The sequence below is a fragment of the Anolis carolinensis genome, chromosome 4 (genome assembly GCF_035594765.1).
Source record: "Anolis carolinensis isolate JA03-04 chromosome 4, rAnoCar3.1.pri, whole genome shotgun sequence".
Taxonomy (NCBI): Eukaryota; Metazoa; Chordata; class Lepidosauria; order Squamata; family Dactyloidae; genus Anolis; species Anolis carolinensis.
Genome location: NC_085844.1, coordinates 3,749,065 through 3,772,186, shown reverse-complemented (window position 1 = coordinate 3,772,186; position 23,122 = coordinate 3,749,065). Strand labels below are relative to the sequence as shown.

Genomic DNA, 23,122 nt, shown 5'->3' with positions numbered 1-23,122 from the left:
CTGTCTGTCCTTGGGAGGGGGCTGAATAATAATAAAAGGTAAAGGTTTCCCCTGACGTTAAGTCCAGTCGTGACCGACTCTGGGGGTTGGTGCTCATCTCCATTTCTAAGCCCAAGAGCCGGCGTTGTCCGTAGACACCTCCAAGGTCATGTGGCCAAAGGCATGACTGCATGGAGCACCTTTACTATTAATAATAATAATAATAATAATAATAATAATAATAATAATAATAATAATAATAATTGTATTTCTTGAATTAGTTGAAAACTAGCACAAAATGTGCTATAGCAGGATGTCCCTCCTACCAAAACAAAGTTTTTGCAGTTTGATAAACTCTTTCCATGGTTTTATGATCAAACCAATTAGGAAATGACATTTATAACCCAGGAACAAAAATCATGTTCCATACTATTATTGTCCCAGGGCTCCTGATGGGACAAGAGATGATAAATAAACACTACACTTTTGATAAGTGACACTATCTCAGCCTCAGAGGAAAGCAAAGGCTTTCTCCTTCTCAGGCTAAAGGAAGAGTATCAATAGGTAAAGGTATAAAGTCCAGTCGTGTCCGACTCCGGGGGCTGGTGCTCATCTCCATTTCTAAGCCAAAGAGCCGGCGTTGTCCATAGACACCTCCAAGATCATGTGGCTGGCATGACTGTATGGAGCGCCATTACCTTTCCACCAGAGCGGTACCTATTGATCTACTCACCTTTGCATGTTTTCCAACTTCTAGGTTGGTAGAAGCTGGGGCTAACAGCGGGAGCTCACTCCGCTCCCTGTATTCAAACCGCCAACCTTTCAGTCAGCAAGTTCAGCAGCTCAGTGGTTTAACACGCTGCGCTATAGGGACTCAATAGAATTACATAAATTGAGTATCAATAGAATTACATAAATTGAAGGAATTCAAAAGGAAGACGGATCAAAGAGACCTGCATATATGGTTGCATTGTATGTCCCAGCATTCTTCACCATATGGCTATGTTGGGTTGATCTACTATGAGTTGCTGTCCATCAACATGTGGATTGGGGCATCCCTGAATTAAACAGACCCCTCTAAACAAACCTTTCCAAATAACCCTGTGATAGGGTCACTGCTAGAAACGACTTGAAAACACACAACAAGAACAGAGCAAATCTCGCAACTTGTACTGTAGTTAAAAACACGACTCCCTCCTTTTAACAATTTTCTCTAATGAGGATTTTTAAGCTAATGAACAAAGGATATAGGCCTTGGGAACCTATTTATGTAAAATGGGCTTCTTCAGAAATGGCGGAAAATGTCAAGAAATTGTTAAATTGAGACTCATTCACCTTCCGCCTCAATTTACCTTCTTCTCTGGCGATCTAGCAATCTGCTTAGTTGCACGGAAATGAACTCACACTTCCCGACTATCGGCTGAAATCAGCAGCTCTTATCTTTGTTGAAGTAATTTACACTATTTACATAGTCTTGCCGGAGCATAGCCTTTGAGCACCCGACATGATCGATCGCCACGTGAGAAGTCATCTCCTCTGTTCTGTTGTCACCACCCACATTCTACGGCAATGACGAATGTCCTGTTTCGTATACACTGTTTCCCTCTAGCAATAAATCGCTACTCTATGCAATTCACTCTTACATTTCTGGAATGCTGGATTACTTGCTGCATTACAGACACACACAATCAGTTTGCTTTAAACCACAAGTGAAAATTCAAAGCTACACAATACAATACCCCAACAGAAGATACCCTCAACATTATCAGAGTTAGAACATTGTATATTGTCAGCAGGATATTTGTATTGTACTGTACTGTACCCCAAAAGGCAGGTGTAATGAAGTACGAATTTTTGGTTTACAGATGTTATGTTTAATTGTGTGTTTGTGTTTTAAAAGGGTAAGTATTACAGTTATTGCCTCTCAGCATTCAGAGGCTGGTTGCCATGGAGAAGTAGGCGGAGCCAACTGCTGTTTTGTTGAAGAAGTGCAGTTTTTAAAAAGTTCAGTCTGTGCTCTGATGAGGCACAGGGAAGATTGATCCTAGGTTGAGAGGATCAAGGAGACTCAATTGTTCATTTTGAGTCGGTTTAAATTAAGTTTGGTAACTTATTTAATGTAGTCTGTGTCCTGGTAAGGAACAGAGAATCTGTGATCGTATATCACAGGGGTGACTGCGGTTTAAAAGTAGCAGAAGTGACACTTTAGGGAGTTTGACTCATCTCATTCTAGTATTGCAACTGTTAATAAAAATACCTCCAAGTGAGAAACAACATTGTAACCACTAAGCTTTGTGCCTGGATAAACTTGTCATTGTTCTTCCAACATCTAAACCTCTGTCGCATATATTATAAACCAAGTTACGCTACCATCTAAAGTGAATAAGAAGAAAGAAAAAAAAAGTAAAAGGTCTCCTCCCTGAGTCTTTGGTGGTTGCATCTTCACAAAGTGGTGGCAGTCGTTATTAGCTCTTTACAGCAGGACTGGAGAACTGTTAGATATTGGTGGACTTCAGTTCCCAGGAGCCACAGCTGGTGTCAATCTTGAAGGGACCTGTAGTCCAAAATGTCTGGGAAGCCCTAAATCCTCTTCCACGCCTATGGAAAAGAATTCAGGTCTGCATTTTCATCCCCTTTCTGTCTTTCCAAACAATTTAGTCGGAAGGGCTTCTTTCCCAACCTGCCTCCCTTTCCTCCAGTTCACGTTGACCTTTTCCTTCTCCTTCTGCAGGGAGAGGACTTGCATGAATTGAGGCGGCACATCTACGCGGACACCGTTGACTTCTTCACGGTGAAGAGGCTGGTGCAGAAGGTCTTCCCCCGATGCAAGTGCCGGGAGCTCCACCAAAAGCAGCAGCAGCTCAGCAAGGTCAGGGAAGGGGATGGGGATGATGGACACAGCGAATGAATAGCCTCTTCCTCCTCCTTTTCATGTTTGCAAGCTCTATTGCGGGTGGCTTGGTAGTGTCCTCTGGCTTACTGTCCAGGACTGTGTTTTGCCCCATGTGATGCCAACACGAAATATGTTTATATTGGGAAAGAAGGCAACATCTTTTTTGGTTACAGCTGTGAATAGGCCTGATTCAAACACACAGGTCTTGGATCCAGGCATTGACCTATTTATTTATTACAGTAGAGTCTCACTTATCCAACATAAACAGGCTGGCAGAACGTTGGATAAGCGAATATGTTGGATTTATTTATTTCGTGTCAAAAGTACTGTACAACAAATACATTTCAAATAATGGAAATAAAAAAAGAAGAAATCACAAGCAACTAAATAGTTTTGGACCAAAAGCGGGCAACAGCAACTGCATTGTCTGTAGCTTTTAAACAACTCCTCCTCCGTGCATGAGGCAGGGCATTGTGGGCAAGCATACATATGCGGAGTTGTTTGTTCTGCTCCACAGTCACACAAGGTGGAGGATTCCTCCAGGTAGGGCCACCTTGCCAAGTTGTCTTTTGATCTGCCCACTCCACTTCTGAGTCTGTTCAGGGACTTCCAAGTTGCCCATTGGTTTGCCCCTGGAGGAAGACCCTCTTGGGGGGGCCATCGAGTTAGAATTGCCAGGTTTAGCTGCCCAGAGGGACATCCTTGCTGTTGCTGGAGGAACATCAATATGTTGGATAATAAGGAGAGATTAAGGAAAAGCCTATTAAACATCAAATTAGGTTATGATTTTACAAATTAAGCACCAAAACATCATGTTATACAACAAATTTGACAGAAAAAGTAGTTCAATAGGCAGTAATGCTACGTAGTAATTACTGTATTTACGAATTTAGCACCAAAATATCACGATGTATTGAAAACATTGACTACAAAGATGTGTTGGATAATCCAGAACGTTGGATAAGCGAATGTTGGATAAGTGAGACTCTACTGTATTTATTTTATTTACAGTATTTATATTCCGCTCTTTCTTCTCACCCCGAAGGGGACTCAGGGTGGATCACAATGTACACATACATGGCAAACATTCAATGCCATATGAACACAGAGACAGAGACACAGAGGCAATTTAACCTTCTCCAGCTTCCAGCTTCCTGAGGGTGTGCTTGATTCCGGCCACGGGAGCAGTTGCTTCATCATCCACTGTGACACCGACTCCTTGGATACTTCCTCATTCCAAATGCTGCTGGATTATTTTTATGGTGTCGTAAATTAGTTAAATTAGCCTCCCCACATAAGTGGTACCTAAATTTCCTACTTGATAGATGCAACTATATTTCGGGTAGCTTAGGTCAACAACGAGCAGGGCTATTTTTTTATTTTAATGGTATTTAATGTATTTCTATAAAATATATATTAATATACAGAGAACAGAAGGCTACTATTGAGCTCATTCTTGAGTAAATGCCTAAATCCATGTCACTCCAGTCAGACAGGCCCCCAGGATCTGTGCATAAACATTGGTATGACCTCAATGGTATGCAGGCCTCTGGGAAAATAGACATCATGCTGTTAAGAAGATGGCCCAGCTTTGCCTGAATCACAACTGTGACCCACACTAAGTTCTGTGGCCGGTTTTCTTCCCAATTAACCAACCCACGGCTCAAAAATATTCTAAAAGAAAAATTACTAATTCCAAAAAGCAAACCTTGCCCCTCCCTGCTTTTTATAACAAGTGCACCATTTCACTCCACCATTGTATATCACGGGACTTGAGCTTCCTTGGATTTTGGTATCCTCTGTGGGTCCTGGAAACAAATCCCGGCAGAGATACCACCAGTATTAATCATTATAATAATAAGCATCAGAATGGCATTGGGGCTGGCACTAATTGGGCCTCTCGAGAGAAGGCAGTCTGCCTCCAGAGACTTTGGATGTGACAAAGACACTTTCAATCTGCAGGGCGATGAAGTGGAGGATGCGGAGATGTTGGCTCTCTCAGAGGAAAGCGGAGGAGAGAATCCAAGCTCGGGCGCCGGGCAACAAAGAGTGTGTTACAGACACGAGAGAGCCATCCCTATCCAGCCGACCGTGGAAGCCCTGGACTTCCGAGAGGAAGGTGAGGAGCCCTGAGATCGAGAATTGGGGGAATAATGAAGTAAGAGCAGGATTATCTTCCCTGAAACAGAGGCAGCAGACCCTTGACATTGGAGCAAAATGTACGAGGGTTGAATGAAAAGTAATGCCTCCACCTTCGTTACTTGGGTTTGGATAGGAATATTTTAATAAATCAAACACAGAAATAATCCTTAGAATGTGCTCTTTAACGACCACTAATCACTTTTCCACACAATCACCAGACAATTGGATACATTTCTGCCAACGATGAACAAGTTTTCTGAAGCCGTCACGGAAGAAGTCGACACTCTGTTTCCGCAACCGATGTCTCACAGGACCCATCGTGCACAGATCTTCCAATAGCCAAGCAAAGCATATTGTGACCCACACGTTCTTGTGAAATGCTGATGATGCTTGAAATTTCTGAGTGATACGACCATCATCCTGAATCAACCTGCCAACCTTTTGCTTGTGAAACTCGGTGGTTGCTGTCACAGGACGTCCAACTCTTTGTTTGTCACGCAAGTCAGATGTTCCCACCTCAACATCTTTAAACTTACTTGCCCAACGATGCACAGGACTCACATCAACACAATTGTCATAAACAATTTGCATTCTCTGATGAATCTCCCTTGGGGTGACACCTTCTGCTGTCAAGAATTCAATGACTGCATGTTGCTTAAGTCGCATTGACCGACCATCTGCGCAGGGTTCCATACTTTGCCCTTAACAACACAACCATTCAGTGCTAAGGCTTCCCTGTCTGTGCAGGGTTTCATACTTCGCAGTTTGACAACACAACCGTTCAATGCTAAGGCTTCCCACCAAGTGAAACCGTCTGTGCAGGGTTCCATTCTTTGCACTTTGACAACACAACCGTTCAATGCTAAGGCTTTCCTCCAAATGGAACTGTAGAGGAGAGTCTACTGAACAAGCCAGGACCTGCCGCAGACCAGGACTGCCATCTGTTGAGTTACGAAGGTGGAGGCATTACTTTTCATTCAGCCCTCGTATCTGCTGCCTTCCTGTACTTTGCTGGGGTAGAACACGACCCTGTATAGCAGACATGGGCAAACTTTGGCATTTTCCCCAGATCCCAAATTCAAATAGGCTTTGTAAGTAACTAAGTAAAAATCTGAATAGTTTATAATTATTCTTAATGAGGAAGTTGTTTACAACAGATGGATGCCAAGAAGCATCACATACCCAGATCCCCCAGAACACCCCTTTCTCCCATTGACCAGCTCCTTCCTCTCTTTGTCCAGGTATCGAGACGCTTCTGTGCTACCTGGAGCTTCACCCGCAGCGCTGGCTGGAGATGCTGCACCCCACCTTCTCCTCCTGTCGAGTGATCTGCTACGGGGGACCCCAGCAGCTGCGGACAGTGGCCCAGAGGTGAGGAAGGCCAATGCAGTTCTAGGCGGAGGTTGCTCTCTAGCCCAGGAAGGGAGGAACGCCTTTTCACACAGCATCACACCGAGTCCAGCATGAGCTGTCTATAGCAGTTTATTTACAAAAAGCATATACAAAGGAAACATGATCATTTCCTAAAAAGCAGTGGAAAAGGTGCTATGGAATAGCAATAGTCCAAAAATACAAAGATCAATAGTCCCATAATAATAATAATAATAATAATAATAATAATAATAATAATAATAATAGTAGTAGTAGTTCCTTGACAAAATTGAAGGAAAAGCTGATAAAGAGAAGACCTGGCTCTGGCTCACGAATGGGACCCTGAAGAAGGAGACAGAAGGCCTGATCCTTGCAGCCCAGGAGCAAGACATCAGGACAAAGGCAATTAAGGCCAAGATCGAAAAATCAGCTGATGACCCAAAGTGCAGACTGTGCAAGGAAACCGATGAAACCATTGATCATATCCTCAGCTGCTGTAAGAAAATCGCACAGACAGACTACAAACAGAGGCACAACTATGCGGCCCAAATGATTCATTGGAACCTATGCCTCAAGTATCACCTCCCTGCAGTTAAGAACTGGTGGGATCACAAACCTGCAAAAGTATTGGAAAATGAGCACGCAAAGATACTGTGGGACTTCCGAATCCAGACTGACAAAGTTCTGGAACACAACACACCAGACATCACAGTTGTGGAAAAGAACAAAGTTTGGATCATTGATGTCGCCATCCCAGGTGACAGTCGCATAGATGAAAAACAACAGGAAAAACTCAGCCGCTATCAGGACCTCAAGATTGAACTTCAAAGACTCTGGCAGAAACCAGTGCAGGTGGTCCCGGTGGTGATGGGCACATTGGGTGCCGTGCCAAAAGATCTCAGCCGGCATTTGGAAACAATAGACATTGACAAAATTACGATCTGCCAACTGCAAAAGGCCACCTTACTGGGATCTGCATGCATCATCCGAAAATACATCACACAGTCCTAGACACTTGGGAAGTGTTCGACTTGTGATTTTGTGAAACGAAATCCAGCATATCTATCTTGTTTGCTGTGTCATACAACGTTGTTGTGTCAATAATAATAATAGTAATTATTATTATTATTATTATTATTTATTTATCACATTTATATCCCGCCCTTCTCACCCGAAGGGACTCAGGGCGGCTTACAACAGTGGCAACCATTAGATGCCCATACAAACCAATATAAAACAGCACATAAAACAGTTAAAACTATTAAAATACATTATAAATTAAAATATACGTTTCAAACATAGAATCATAGTAGTTCCTTAGGAGTCTCTGGGGCATGGGGTCCATGGAGAGAACCAACATAATCTAAGGACTTCATCACATGGACTTACAGATTTGTAGAGAAGCATGGGGTTTGTCCCTATAGCAATGGCAATAATGCTTTTTGATTGCAAATCATTCCGTGAAACTTTTACTCCTTCCCATCCCACTCTTTTAAGTGTTAATAATAATAATAATAATAATAATAATAATAATAATACTCAGCCGCTATCAGGACCTCAAGATTGAACTTCAAAGACTCTGGCAGAAACCAGTGCAGGTGGTCCCGGTGGTGATCGGCACATTGGGTGCTGTTCCAAAAGACCTCAGCCGGCATTTGGAAACAATAGACATTGACAAAATTACGATCTGCCAACTGCAAAAGGCCACCCTACTGGGATCTGCACGCATCATCCGAAAATACATCACACAGTCCTAGACACTTGGGAAGTGTTCGACTTGTGATTTTGTGATACGAAATCCAGCATATCTATCTTGTTTGCTGTGACATAATAATAAGAACAATAATAACAACTACAGTAGAATCTCACTTATCCAAGCTTCACTTATCCAAGGTTCTGTATTATCCAAGGCAGTCTGCCTTTTAGTAGTCATTGTTTTTGTAGTAAATGTTGCAATGTTTTGGTGCTGAATTCGTAAATACAGTAATTACTACATAACATTACTGTGTATTGAACTGCTTTTTCTGTCAAATTTGTTGTATAACATGATGTTTTGGTGCTTAATTTGTAAAATCATAATGTAATTTTAGGTTTAATGGGCTTTTTTCTTAATCCCTCCTTATTATCCAAGATTTTCGCTTATCCAAGGTTCTGCCAGCCCGTTTATCTTGGATAAGTGAGATTCTACTGTACTTTATTTTTGTATCCCGCCTCCATCTCCCCGAAGGGACTTGGGGTGGCTCACATGGGGACAAGCCCCAATAACAACAGATTAAAAAACAAATGAATGCATTAAAACATAATAATTACATAAAAACATATAATCAACATCAACAACAATTAAAAACTTGGGCAATAATTATAATAAGGTACACAAATTCTATAAAGTAAGGAACATAGGCATACATCCATAAACATGAAAACAGGAACTGTTCCAAGGCAAAACTATTATTTATTTATTTTTATTTATTTACATCATTTATATTCCGCCCTTCTCACCCCGAAGGGGACTCAGGGCGGATCACATTACATATATTAGGCAAACATTCAATGCCTTTTTAACACAGGACAAAGACAACAACATAGCTCCGAGCGGGCCTCGAACTTATGACCTCCTGGTCAGTGATTCATTGCAGTTAATTGCAATGGCTTGCTCTCCCGTCTGCACCACAGCCCCGGAGCTTTATTACAGGAACCCAGGCAAACTTGAGAGCTAAACATGAACTTGATATTGACGCAACGTTGTCTGCTCTGAAGAGACCAGGAAAATATCACTCAATTTAAACCCAAACCTGACCAAGAAGCCATGACATCATCCCTTCGGCACCTGGATTTCAAGGCCTGCTTCTCACGAAGTCTTTCTGACCTTCTAATTAACCTTTCTTTCTATGATGTAGAACTGGAGGGAGAATGTGTTAGCTGGCCTGATTGATTCATGTCTAGAATTCTTCCGTTTTCTGAGTGTTGTTCTTTGTTTACTGTCCTGATTCTAGAGTTTTTTTTCTAATATTGGTAGCCAGATTGTGTTCGTTTTCATGGTTTCCTCCTTTCTGTTGACACTGTCCATGTCAGGGTATTGTGAATTGTGTGAAATGTTAAAATCAATCTAGGCTGTTTGGAATGTTTTCTGTATGAGTTTCGGCAAGGCATTTCAGCAGCAGAGGAGTTAAAAGGAGCCTGCTTTGATTGATGTAACACAGGACCAATGGGCCAATGGGGTCAAGTCTGATTGACCGGGACTTCCTACATGATCTGTGGTATGCAGGGGAGTGTTCTGTGTTCGGCGTGAGCGTTCACTGAAGATGGACAGAGAATGTTTTGCTCCGTAGCCGAGGAGACACTGCCATGTGTCTAGGACTTATTGCTGATGAGTGCTACTGTAATAGCGATGTAAATAAAGATTAATTACCGTTGGATTCAACTGAATATTCGACTGCTGGCGTTTTGTTGACCAGTGCTGATTCTCCGTATGAGAAGGCAGCCTGGAGAAGGAGGGATCAGTGAGACCAGGATGATGATTTTGGAACCCACTCTGCATGGCAACCAGAGTCTCACCCATCGCCACCCCGACAGTCCATATGCTTCATATGGATTTCAGTGGTTTCTCTGTGTTGTCTGACATGGTGGCTGTTAGAGTGGTCCAGCATTTCTGTGTTCTCAAATAATAATAATATTCATTGAACCAATTTGGAAACAGCATATTATTCCAGACAGGAAACAATCAGGGCTCTTTAACACCTCCCAACAAAAGATTCCCCTAGGCAAGAAGCAGCCAGGCTTTGAAGCTACAAGACCATTCAATGCTAATCAGGCTGGCCAGTTCCAATATTCACACTTGCTTCTGACAGAAAGAGTTCTTTCTCCCACTCTGGACTTTCCACAGGTATATAAACCCCACTTGCCTCATTTTCAACAGACCTTACAACCTCTGGGCATGTGTGCCATAGATGTGGGCGAAACGTCAGGAGAGAATGCTTCTGGAACATGGCCGGACAGCCCGGAAAATTCACCACAATCCAGTGATTCCAGCCATGAAGGCCTTCAACAACACAATTATGATGATGTTTATTTATACCCCTTTTCTCTCTCTACAAAGGAAAGTCAATAGTTATAGTTGAAAAAACTTAGCAAAATACATCTTCAAAACTTTCTTTATTCATATCAAAGCAAAGAAACCCCTTACGCATTAAAATATGCATACAAAACATCTTAACAGATGAAAACATCATTCTGTTTCCCGTGTTAAAATGTTCAATGATGTAGGCGAAGTGTATTTGTTTTCATGCTTCTATAATAATACAAATGAATTACGCTTCTAACTAATTTTCTAGCTGTGTGAAAGAAAAAAACTGGAAGTGTTCCAAATGGCTATTTCTGTGCCAGCTGCCTTTGAATGCATCTCCTTGGAGGATGCCGGAGTGGAAATTGAATCCCTAATAGCGTTGCTCTTGCCGTTTGTTTAATTAATTTGTACAATGCTCGCCGCAGCGCAAAGTGTCAGGGATGAATTAAGAGCTTTGAAAACAGCTCCTCCTCCCTTCCCTTTCTTCCAAAGCTTCTGAGATTCACAAAACACCTTGGCACAGATGAGTTCTGCAGCCAGAAGGGAAAGAAATCCACCTGTTAAAAATACCTAAATTCTTTTGCAAAATTCGACACTCATTCGGTGTGATCATGAAGAATTATACGGACACCAAATCTGGGTTCCTGATTCAAGGAGAGCTCGCCATTGCCTCGGGATAAAGGAAGAATATTTCTTGCCCAAAATCATCGTGCCATCACCGCCCAAGCAGAGAGCTGCGAAATGGTTGAACAGAAGCTCTCTGAAGCTTTAGGTGCTCTTACTGCCTATTACAGGGGAAACCAGCTGATCCCAAATCCATCTAAAACACAGACGTGTGCTTTCCACCTTAAGAACAGAAAAGAATCCCAAGCTCTGAGGATGACCTGGGAAGGAATCCCACTGGAGCATTAGAGCACACCCATGACCATGCTCTGACCTACAAGAAGCACTTGAATATCAAGCAAAATGTGGGCGCTATTGCACCTCAGCACTGGTTCGCCTTGCTCTTAACACACACTCCACCACAGCAGACTTGGTTTATTGATAAAAGATACAAAATCTTAATAAAAATCAGTAAAGAAAACAATAATCCAATTGCAAAGACAATCTGCAGAATTTATTTACATCATTTTTACCCCACCCTTCTCACCCAGAGGGACTCAGGGCAGCTCACAACAGTCGGTGAATTACACTGCCCAAAATACATTCAATAAAACAATGACATATTAATAAACAATAAAACAGTACCACATCAATTAAAACTCTAATTAGACTCTATAAAACCATTAATTATAAAATTTAAAATGCATGTACAGTAGAGTCTCACTTATCCAACATAAACGGGCCGGCAGAATGTTGGATAAGCGAATATGTTGGATAATAAGGAGGCATTAAGGAAAAGCCTATTAAAGATCAAATTCGGTTATGATTTCGGTTTTACAAATTCGGTTTTACAAATTAAGCACCAAAACATCATGTTATGCAACAAATTTGACAGAAAAAGTAGTTCAATACACAGTAATGCTATGTTGTAATTACTGTATTTACGAATTTAGCACCAAAATATTACGATGTATTGAAAACATTGACTACAAAAATGCGTTGGATAATCCAGAACGTTGGATAAGGTAATGTTGGATATGTGAGACTTTACTGTATAGTTAAATTCATCCACTAACACCTTTGTGTGCACCTTGATTCATGTCATATCGACCTCAGATGTTACTCCTCGAACGCTTGAGTACATAGCCATGTCTTCACGGCTAATATAGCAAATCAGTCCTGAAAAACAAGGTAGTGTGAACTTCAAAATACAATCCAAACACAGAATCTAGGCAGAAACAAAAGCAAGAATCTTTTTCCATGAGCAGAGACAAGGCAGGAGTTAAGCTTCCCAAAACCAACGTTGCTTCGTTTGAAATCTTTCTCTGTTTGACCCTATTTAACCATGCTTACAAGCTAAGAAAGGATTCCTCTGACCTTGGGTTCCCACCCGTTTACTAGCGATTCTCACAGAACACCTGGGACGAACCTTTAACCTTAACCTTGTGTCTCTATCTAAGGAAGACTCTTCTGACTCGCTGCCAGAGCCACCTGGGCTTTATTGATGTTCAAAATCGTGTGAAAGGTCACCTTTATCACTAACTTCAGCTTCCCTGCTAGCCTGCGGCCTTTCTGACAATTCAGAGCCTTCAACGTTTCCTTGGTCAACCTGCACAAACCCAACCCCCCCCCTTCATCATCAGACTGAACCACAACAGGCACTAGAAATAACATTGTACGAAAGCTGACTGGCACAACCTGGGGATCACAATCGGACACAGTGAAGACATCTGCCCTTGAGCTTGGCTACTCTGCTGCTGAATACACACGCCCGGTGTGGAATACATCTCACCACGTTAAAACAGTGGATGTGGCCCTTAATGAGACATGCCACATTATTACAGGATGTCTACGTCCTATATCACTGGAGAAATTATATTGCTTAGCTGGCACTGAACCACCTGATATCTGCCGGGAAGTAGCAGCCAACAATGAAAGGACTAAGGCAGTGACATCTCCAGCCCATCCCCTATTCGGATATCAGCCAGCACGCCAATGCCTTAAATCAAGAAATAGCTTTCTAAAATCTACAGAGATAGTTGCAGGAACACCTCAGCAAGCGAGAGTCCAAAAGTGGCAGGCTAAAACCCAGAACCTTAATCAGTGGCTGACGCCGGATGAGAGACACACACAGAAGACTGGGTGACTTGGAAGGTGCTGAACAGACTGTGCTCTGACACCACGAGATGCAGAGCCAACCTTAAGAAGTGGGGCTACAAAGTGGAGTCCACGACGTGCAACTCTGGAAAAGAGCAAACCACAGACCACCTAATGCAATGCATTCTGAGCCCTGCCACAATGGAGGACCTTCTCACAGCAACACCAGAGGCACTCCAAGTGGCCAGTTACTGGGCAAAAGACATTTAGTATTAATGCCAAGTTTTTTTCTTTAAAAAAAATCTCTATGTTTGCAAATCCATTACAACTTGTACCCTCGGTTCGCTTCTGACATGATGTGCCCTTTCCCTGACTCCAATGGCACTGCTAGGATTTCTCTCTTCTGTCTCCCGCAGGTGCCCTCCTCTTGCCGTCTGCCTGGCCCAGCAGCGCCTGCAAGGCATCAGCCACACTCATGCCAGCTCCGTGGACTTTGACGTGGTTGCACTGGCCGACTCCATGGGCTGGGAGGTCCTGCCGGTGAAGCGAGCCCTGCGCCAGCTGCAGTGGGACACCCGGTTGCAGAACGGTAACCAAGCGAGCAGTTAGTCTGGACAAACACATCCCGGAATCCCTTGGCCAGCAGAACTGGGGAGAATTCTAGAGATCGTAGTCAAAAACAGAGAATGTTTCAAAGCTCTATGTTCAACCTGAACCCTGTTAGAAGTGAAGAAGCATCAACACTTGTATGTAGAGCAGTGAGGGACAGAGGGAACCCTGTGACGCGGGTCTGCTACTTTTTTTCACCTCTTTTCCTGAGAACTATGTAGATGAAGGTGTTTTGTTTTTGTATGGAGATATGTATTTATACATAACACAACACAAGTGCATATTAGGTACAAGTGTCTGGGATTTGTCTTTGAATATCAGGCTCTTCCCAAGGGCCTAGGATAATAGAGAATGTGTGTAGTTCCAAGAAGTACTGCCTTCCTTCTGCAGCATGTGAGTTGATGTTCTGTTCAAATTAAGGCTTTTTCAGTGCTTTTCAAGGTTTCTTGAAATGCTTCCAGGTGCACCAACCACTATTAGTCCCACTGTTGTTCTCTTTTGCCATAGGATTGTTGTTGTTGTTGTTGTCATTGACACAACAACATAGTGCTGCTGCTCAGTCGCATAGTTGTTTCCGACTCTTCGTGACCTCATGGACCAGTCCACGCCTGAGCTCCCTTGACACAGCAAATGAGATAGATATGCTGGATTTCGTTATTATTATTATTCACTGTATCTCTCCCAAAGGAGACTCAAAGCAGCTTAACATAAAAGCATTAGCATACAATTTGAAATATACCAATATGCAGATTTCCCCCTTCTTCTCGTCTTTAATGTGCCTTTATTATTTGTTTGAGAAGGGAGCACCGTAAGGTTTTTCTCTTAAACAAAAGACAGGAGAGTCAACATTGGAGACACTTTTATTGAATTTTGGACATTTTCTTTTGTCTATCTATTCTTTTATACCTGCAATGATAAAAGTAATTTTTTGAACCTTACCAGAGCATCCTGTGTATGTTCTTTCCTGTTTCCGATCATTAGACCATATGGCTATGCTGCACTCTGTTATGAAATAATAATAATAATAATAATAATAATAATAATAATAATAATAATAATCCTTTATTTATATACCACTCCATCTCCTCAAGAGGACTTAGGGCGATTTCCAACCTGTGTGCAAAAAACAGTCAATAGTCAAAACATCATACAGCAGCATGAACATAATAAACATAATAAAAACAACATCATAAGACAACAAGTAAAAAACAGTTTAATTAAAATGGATACAGTTCCAGTTCCATATTAGTATTAAGTTGTTCTTCAGACACATCCACTACAACACTGACCCACACAATGCCAGCAACACGCACAAATATTTCTACAATACTCTGTCAGATAAGGTTCAGAAGTTGATATAGAAACCCCATCCATTCACAATAGTTCTCCTTGCAGTCTGCTGCACTTAAGAGGTTTACTTGACTGATTGTTGGGCAATGATTTACCATGGCTGGAGGATCTAGAGATCTCTCTTATTTTGCTCTCTCCCTTTTCGGCTCAGGGTCCAGTGTGTCTAGGAAGAGTGGGGTCCTTGTGGAGTTCAGTGAGCTCTCCTTCTATCTGCGCTCCTACGGTGACCTTACCGATGAGGAACTGGACTCTGTGTGCGAATTCCTGCACCGCCGGGTGATGGATCGAGAAAAGGCAGCCCTCAGTCAGCTCCAAGTGTGCTTCCAAGCCTTCCAGAGGTGAGCAGCTGCAAATAGAGACCCTATTTTAAGCCATTGTAGGAAGTTACAGGGCAGGTTAACATCTTGCAAACAATGGTTGGGTTTGTATGACATGTTTCTCAAGAGCTCTTTTGACTCTTATGATTCTGTGATGGATAAATATTGATATGTGGATTGAATGAGATTGTGTGGAAGGTGTATGGTTGGGATCTATATAGCCTAAAGATGCCACCCTAAGAAATGAGGCCTGGAAAACTGCAGAAAGGAGGAGAACTACTGACATTGGTGACAATTGATTGACTGTTAAATTCTTGGTGGAAAACAACATGTTTACATTACCAAGGACAATGAATTATTCTTTTAAATTTAAGGAAGCAAACAGTGCTCCTTAAGAAGGAAAATAAATTATCACTTAAGGAAGGTCCAGGAACTGATGGGATCAGAATGTTTTGGCTGTCATTTACAAAGACAACTGGAATAACACCAAGAAATATTGCTATATGAGAGACACCTTACAATCCAAAAATCGTGGCTGACTGGAGGAGTCTAGCCCATCCACTGCTCTCCTCCAAGGGACTGAGGAAGATGGTGTATTTGCAAAATGGCAGATTTGCTAAGAACACAGTCTGGCCTACTTCAGGGTCTCTTTTCCAGAAGGAAGAAGAGATGGTAGTGTATGCATGATGATGAATAAATGCTTATGTGTGTGTGAACGCTGAGGGAAATGCAAAAACCCCTTGTTTGTGTACCTAAGTAAGTTCGAGTCAGTGTGTCTACTTTCTTGCTCTGTGTTGCTCTGTTTTGGAAAGGCCTTTTTAGATATCGTAACCTTTTGGAAAACCAGAATCTCCATAACCTTTTGGAGAAAAATAGACTTCACAGCCATTTGAAAATCATAACCTTTTGCAGACATATGATCTTCCAGAGAAGATCCAAAAACTTATTTGAGTACATTTTCTCTTCAGTGGTATATATCCACATGTATTTATGCAAAGCAATTTGGCTTTCAGTTGTTAGACTGATAACCTGGTTGTCCCTGATCTGTTAGGAACAGAGATCATGCCAATGCACAAAAACAGCAGTTTCAGAAGTGTTCTTTTCAGTGTCCAAAAACATCTACTCTCCCATAAAACACCTTGTTTCTATATCATGCTCTCAAGAGACAAAAATAAAGTAGACTTCATTAAAAGTAACATATCTGGTTTATTCACAACCTTGATGTATTCAGCATATAGGGACATATCTTGTCAATCCCGTTACAGATAGGCTTGAAGTTTCTCTGTGCAGATAACACAGGGCATCCTTATTTATTTACAGCATTTCTACCCTGAATTTCTCACCCGAGGGGACTCAATCCTTCTTATAATCAAGAGCAACATGTGTTTGCTCTTAACAATCCAAAGTCTACATGGCATTTGATGGAGTCTGTGCTCTAAGCAGTCTGAAGTCCAAAGTATCTCATGGCTAATGTATTTCTTTTGTCCTAAAATGGAGTCTGAGCTCTGAGCAGTCCCAGATCTGATCATGTGATCTGAAGCCCCTCCCACAACCTCAAGAAACATAGAGTAAAGGGAAAGCTGCATACCAAAACATACATAAACAATACAGTAAGCAAACAGAATCACATATAAAAATATTACTAGTGGAGGCTTGAGAAGGTTGCTACAGTAGAGTCTCACTTATCCAAGCCTCGCTTATCCAAGTTTCTGGATTATCCAAGCCATTTTTGTAGTCAATGTTTTCAATATATTGTGATATTTTGGTGCTAAATTCGTAAATACAGTAATTACAACATAACATTACTGCGTACTGAACTGCTTTTATGTCAAATTTGTTGTAAAACATGATGTTTTGGTGCTTAATTTGCAAAATCATAACCTAATTTGATCTTTAATAGGCTTTTCCTTAATCCTTCCTTATTATCCAAGATATTCACTTATCCAAGCTTCTGCCAGCCCGTTTAGCTTGGATAAGTGAGACTCTACTGTATTTCCAGCACTCTGTGGTATACTCTGTCTTATTGCAAAAGAAATAAAAGCATTTTAATGCTTCTTAATGTTTATAAAGTATCCATGACAATTCTATGGGTGTTTTACCTTTCAAAAAGTTGAGACTCAAGAGAATTGAGTAAAACATTCACTTACAGCTTGGAATAATTGAGTAGAACTCATCTTCAGTGGCTAAATGGGGAGGGAAGCTTTTTTGACCATTAGGCCCTCATAGGTTTGCTTCTGTGTGAGTTCTGCAAGGCCCTTTGCAGCCTTGTGTCCTTCATCTCTCTCTCTCTCTCTCTCTCTCTCTCTGTCTCTCGTGTCTCCTTTTGCACTGAGCAGAGTGGCCTTCCGGAGCTGTGCCTCGTGCTGCGATGACGTAGGAGAGGAGAGGAGCAACCAGCTTAAGACCCTGCTGATGGAGTATTTTGAGAAGGATGTGATGCTGGAGGAAGCGGATTATGAACATGGAGATGAAGGAATGGATGCTAAGGACCTCCAGGACATAAAAGTGAGACTAAGAATGCTTTGTTATCCTTACAGCTTTGAAAGGGGGGTAAATGCAGTGCAATCTCACTCTCCAGAACCGTTTCTGTAACCTTTAGCATCTCTCCAGAAAAGAAGAAGCTGTTCACCTTTAAATGCATCACAGCCTGCCCCATGCAAGTTTTGTTCTAATTAGATGTTTATGTTTGGCAGCATCTGTCTCACTTTCTGCGGCCTTTGCTTCCAAATTAGTTTCGGGACTGGGAAGACCAAATTCGAGCTGACGTCCGCCACTTCCTTTCCATCCGGCAAGACGAGAAGTTCTCCGGCAGAGCTGTGGCCAGGATCTTGCATGGCATAGGTGAGGCTGAGTTATGAATAACTTTTCAATAACATGAAATAATGATAATAATAATAATAATAATAATAATAATAATAATAATAATAATAATAATAATGGCTCACGAATGGGACCCTGAAGAAGGAGACAGAAGGCCTGATCCTTGCAGCCCAGGAGCAAGCCATCAGAACAAATGCAATCAAGGCCAAGATCGAAAAATCAGCTGATGACCCAAAGTGCAGACTGTGCAAGGAAACCGATGAAACCATTGATCATATCCTCAGCTGCTGTAAGAAAATTGCACAGACAGACTACAAACAGAGGCACAACTGTGTGGCCCAAATGATTCATTGGAACCTATGCCTCAAGTATCACCTCCCTGCAGTTAAGAACTGGTGGGATCACAAACCTGCAAAGGTTGTGGAAAATGAACACGCAAAGATACTGTGGGACTTCCGAATCCAGACTGACAAAGTTCTGGAACACAACACACCAGACATCACAGTTGTGGAAAAGAACAAAGTTTGGATCATTGATGTTGCCATCCCAGGTGACAGTCGCATTGAAGAAAAACAACAGGAAAAACTCAGCCGCTATCAGGACCTCAAGATTGAACTTCAAAGACTCTGGCAGAAACCAGTGCAGGTGGTCCCAGTGGTGATGGGCACACTGGGTGCCGTGCCAAAAGATCTCAGCCGGCATTTGGAAACAATAGACATTGACAAAATTACGATCTGCCAACTGCAAAAGGCCACCTTACTGGGATCTGCACGCATCATCCGAAAATACATCACACAGTCCTAGACACTTGGGAAGTGTTCGACTTGTGATTTTGTGAAACGAAATCCAGCATATCTATCTTGTTTGCTGTGTCATACAACGTCGTTGTGTCAATAATAATAATAATAATAAAACTTTATTTATATACCGCCCTATCTCCCGGATGGGACTCAGGGCGGTTTACAGTCATAAAAGCAACACAAACATTACATAACAACATAATACACATTATTAAACAAAGTAAAATAATACAATTATAACAATAAATCACACTTACATGACCAGATCAAGGGGGCGGGAACCATAAATAGGTTTCTTTTTATTGCAATTTTCCAGTATGAGAAAGAGTATCGGAACTTTTACACAAAAGAACGACATTGAATATACAGACATACAGATTCTATGTAACTCAATTGAATCCACAAACAACCTACAGCTACATTGGCTAACAAATAAAGGGAAATTACATTTTTACCCACCATTCACACACATATCAACATTGTTTCATCATCATTCATACATCACCATTCTTCTTCCATCATCTCATGGAGAAGAACACCACTTGGGCCAGACTGCTTCTCTGCAAATCTGCTGCTTTTCCAATACTTCCAAAACTTCTAAAACATCAAAACGCATCTTTTCCCACTCCCTTAGACCAGACTTCTGCTTTGAATTGCAAATCTCCCACTCCCAAATACACCAACTATCTCTCCTTCCTATGGAGAAGAGTGGCAGGTGGACCAGATTCCTCCTGTCTGCCACAATTTTGGAATTGTAATAAGGTCTCTTATATAGCAACTAGCTGTGCCCGGCCACGCGTTGCTGTGGCGAAGTATGGTGGTATGGGAAATAAAGTATTGAGGAATTGGTGGTAGTTAGTTAAAGGGTAAAGGTTTTCCCCTGACATTAAGTTCAGTCGTGTCGGGTCTCCATTTCTAAGCTGAAGAGCTGGCGTTGTCTGTAGACTCCTCCAAGGTCATATGGCCGGCATGACTGCCTGAAGCGCCGTTACCTTCCCGCCGGAGCAGTACCTATTCATGTACTCTCATTTGCATGTTTTTGAACTTTAGGGTTGGCAGAAGCTGCCTAAGTGTCCTAACTCTGCCTGTCCCCTGGGCTGAGTGGGTTGCTAGGAGACCAAGTGGGTGGAGCTTAGCCTTCTAACTGGCAGCAATTGGATAAAAACAATTATTCCTCTCCCTCTAATTAGGACTTTATTTTTCTTTTCTTTTGGTTATATCAACCTGGAGGCGTGGATGATGGGTTGTGTTGTCAAATTTCGAGGTTGGGGGGCCTTTAGTTTTGTCGTTTTGTCGGTCGCCGGGATTCCATCACTCTTTTATATATATATAGATATTTCTTACTGATGTTACTCCAAAGTTGTAATGAATGATAGATGTTTTTCCAGCCTGAAACATCCTGGCCCCTCAGGTTTTGGCAGATATTGACTCACCTTAATTGGTGTTGGTAAATGTAAGGAGCCTTGTGTTGACTTCCTTCTTAATGTAAGGAACCTTGTAAACATTTCCTTAACTTAAGAGCCATTGTCTCTGATAATGTAAATACATTGTTTTCCCCCAAAAGTTAATCAAGTCAGCAATGTCAACATTGATTTGTTTCTGGTCATCAATGTTAACTGTTTTTAATTGCAGCCCATGAATTCTTCACCTCCTTCTTGTAGTTTTCCAGGCCTCATTCCTTAAGATAGTATCTCTAGATTATATAGACCTCAACCATACAAGTTTCATATACAGTAGAGTCTCACTTATCCAATCTAAACAGGCCGGCAGAAGCTTGGATAAGCGAATATCTTGGATAATAAGGAGGGATTAAGGAAAAGCCTATTAAACATCAAATTAGGTTATGATTTTACAAATTAAGCACGAAAACATCCTGTTATACAACAAATTTGACAGAAAAGGTAGTTCAATACGCAGTAATGTTATGTTGTAATTACTGTATTTACGAATTTAGCACCAAAATATCACGATATATTGAAAACATTGACTACAAAAATGGCTTGGATTATCCAGAGGCTTGGATAAGCGAGGATTGGATAAGTGAGACTCTACTGTACTTCCATTCAAACTATACATCATATTTCATGACAACTGTGCCTATCTGGGGATTCTGACACTTTAGACTTCCTAGGAAAGGAATTCCAGGTTCTGGGAGCAGCCACTGAGAAGCCCCTCTCTTATGTTCCCAGCATCGTGAGAATGGAAGAATCAAGAGAAGAGCTCAATCAAATCCCCAAAAAACCTTACACTGAATATTAAAGTAGAACTTCACAGTAGACTGGGAAAGATAAGCACAGTTGGACATAATATTGGTTACGCCAATGCCTTGCCAAACCCTTTTTAATCACTTTCTCAATGCCTGGGCTTCTAACTCACCGTGAAGTCCAAACATGCATTTATGCACTCATAAGTCTTGGAATCACAGGTTATTTATATGGGAGAACGATCAGGCTCTCTGTTAGGCTATTTCTTGTGTACAGTCATTGATTGACATACATATACTCCCTTCAGGAAGAAATATAGAGTTTTCAATGTGCAGACACATTACTTGTATTACACTATACAGCTACAGAGAAACATTTTCCCTTAGCAACTTCAGCCAAAGTACTGCTTACTATCAGGAACCCCATAGAGGTAATATTATGTCAGGATCATGCATTTCAGCCATGTTTTGTATACTGGATGATGGGGTATGCTACATGACCGAGATTTTTCTCTCCAAACAGGAAGTCCTTGCTTTCCTGCTCAGATTTATGGCAGAGACCGACGTTTCTGGAGGAAGTACATCCATTTCGACTTCAACAGGATCATGCGCTTGGCCACAGAGGAGATCATCCACTGGAAGTGAGAGAACATTGCAGCAGATGGATTCCCACGTCAAAAGCCACAGTGTTGCAGACAACCTACATTGGAAAATTGTTGTATGGCAGTCTTTCCTCTGTCTATATGAAGCTTGGGCAAACTTGGGCCCTCCAGTGTTTTGGACTTCAACTCCCACAATTCCTAACAGCCAGGAGGCTGTTAGGAATTGTGGGAGTTGAAGTCCAAAACACCTGGAGGGCCCAAGTTTGGCCATGCTTGCTGTATAAGAACAGCAACAACTCTCTCTGAGATTATAAAACTTCATTTTAAATATTTTTTATTAATTGTCCCGGCTGAAGCCTTTCTTTAAAATTGGACTATTGTCCAAGGACTTTCCCTCTTCTAAGGGGAATTTTATGGACTTGTATTTATACCCCTAGAGTTTGCATATTTTTCTCATCACGAAGAATGTTCCTTGTACTGGAGGATGGGAGAATGGTGTGATTAGGGAGGCTTGGTCTGGAGAACTGACTTCTCTAAGCACAGGTTGCTCTCGTTTTTATACTGCTCTCAGCAGCTATTAAATATCTGCTTGTTGCCTCAAAGGTGTCATGCAGGGGCATTTAAGCCTGCATCTCCAAAGCCCCTTCTACACTGCCGTATAAAATCCAGATGTTCTGCTTTGAACTGAATTATATGGCAGTGTTGACTAATATGATCCAGTTCAAAGCAGATAATGTGGATCATCTGATGTGAAAATCTGGATTATATGGCAGTGAAGAAGTGACTCTAGTGCGCTAAGGGATATCCACATTATGTTCATACCATTTGCCCACAAACGACTGTCAAGCAATCAAACCCAGCCTGATACTTGAAATAATCCCAAATATCCTTCCTGTGATTAATAAATACATGCAGTTTACAATGGAATAATAGTTGCCTTTCTTGGTTGTTTGGACAGAAAATGGGGTGGATAAATTATGCATTTGTACATAAGAATTGTGCTAGAGGGAGTGAATAGCCATTTGTTGATAGATAGATCTATTTATTGATTAGTCCATTGACCATATCAACAATAAAAAACAAAAATACACAGGCAAATAGACACTAATCACTACGCTAAAACACCTGCATTTGTTAACTAAAAAAATTAAAACACAATACAACTTGATTATGTAATACATTGGTAAAATGAGAATTTAGATAAGCTCATCACCATGACAAGTCATTGGTTGCTATTCGTCACCATACTGACTTTTCACTTTTGGCAGCCTAG

General features: G+C 41.5%; 1 protein-coding gene across 3 annotated transcripts in view; it reads left to right on the top strand.

Moving 5' to 3' along the window:
* The window catches only part of recql4 (RecQ like helicase 4), a 70,613-nt gene extending 47,834 nt beyond the window's left edge, over positions 1 to 22,779 (top strand). For all 3 annotated transcript variants that reach the window (XM_062979895.1, XM_062979894.1, XM_062979893.1), the window contains 8 exons: positions 2,711 to 2,848; positions 4,835 to 4,991; positions 6,256 to 6,385; positions 13,565 to 13,737; positions 15,259 to 15,445; positions 17,761 to 17,929; positions 18,157 to 18,265; positions 21,771 to 22,779. In XM_062979895.1, coding sequence (XP_062835965.1) covers positions 2,711 to 2,848; positions 4,835 to 4,991; positions 6,256 to 6,385; positions 13,565 to 13,737; positions 15,259 to 15,445; positions 17,761 to 17,929; positions 18,157 to 18,265; positions 21,771 to 21,892 — 1,185 coding nt within the window. In that variant the 3' untranslated portion in view covers positions 21,893 to 22,779. The remainder of the gene's footprint in view (positions 1 to 2,710; positions 2,849 to 4,834; positions 4,992 to 6,255; positions 6,386 to 13,564; positions 13,738 to 15,258; positions 15,446 to 17,760; positions 17,930 to 18,156; positions 18,266 to 21,770) is intronic.
* Positions 22,780 to 23,122: the final 343 nt, after the last annotated feature.